An 820-nucleotide genomic window follows, 5' to 3' on the forward strand; every position below is an offset into this window, starting at 1 on the left:
GGCCGGCGGGGCCGAGGGCGCCGCCATTGCTGCCCCGCGCGCCCGCCGCTTCCGGCCGCCGCCGGAAGGCCTGGCCGTTACCATGGCAACAGGAGGCGCTGCGCGGTCGTTACCATGGAGACGGGGGTATTTCTCGCTTTCTCTCTCTCTCCACCCTTCGTTTTGAAATTTTATTTCATTCTTGTTATCTTTTCCCTGTTCAGAAGGGGAAATATCGCAGCGAGAGGTGTGAGGTCTCGCTGGGAGCCCGCCCAGGGCTGGGTTCTAGCCGGGTGTGCCCACACCGCGCGCCAGGGTGTGAGAGGCCCATCTAAGCCACCACCCACTCCCCCGAGCCGCGGGCTCTGGCTGCTGGGAATCGAGAATCAATCAGCCTGGAAAGGATCTCTGGGATCATCGAGTCCAACCCGTGACTGATGAACACCACCATCCTGCTCAACTGGCCCAGAGCACTGTGTGCCACATTCAGTGTTTCTGTAAACACCTCCAGGGATGGGGACTCCAACACTACCCTGGGCAGTCCTTCCAATGTTTAATCGCCCTTTCTATGAAGGAATTCCTCCTCATGTTCAGCCTGAACCTGCTGTGATGCTGCTTATGTCCCTGTCCCTTGGAGCAGAGCCCAACCCCCACCTGGCTACAACCTCCTGTAAGATAATTGTAGAGCACAAGGAGGTCCTCTCTGTGAAAAATGTGTATATTTTATGATTGGCTTTTCACAAATATTGAAATGAATATTATATGTGTTATGTTGGAAAGTGATGCTGTATTAATTTTCTTAAGTAGTGTGTTAAATATTTTTTTAGGTTATAACATAATG

At 52.7% G+C, this 820-nt stretch overlaps 1 protein-coding gene across 1 annotated transcript in view; it reads right to left on the reverse strand.

Annotated features, from left to right (window-relative positions):
- The window catches only part of RHBDD2 (rhomboid domain containing 2), a 5,893-nt gene extending 5,866 nt beyond the window's left edge, over positions 1-27 (reverse strand). Inside the window, exon 1 of the mRNA XM_031060606.1 lies at positions 13-27. Within this exon, the coding sequence (XP_030916466.1) occupies positions 13-27 (15 nt within the window). The remainder of the gene's footprint in view (positions 1-12) is intronic.
- Positions 28-820: the final 793 nt, after the last annotated feature.

Source organism: Geospiza fortis, unplaced genomic scaffold, assembly GCF_000277835.1.
Source record: "Geospiza fortis unplaced genomic scaffold, GeoFor_1.0 scaffold425, whole genome shotgun sequence".
Lineage (NCBI taxonomy): Eukaryota > Metazoa > Chordata > Aves > Passeriformes > Thraupidae > Geospiza > Geospiza fortis.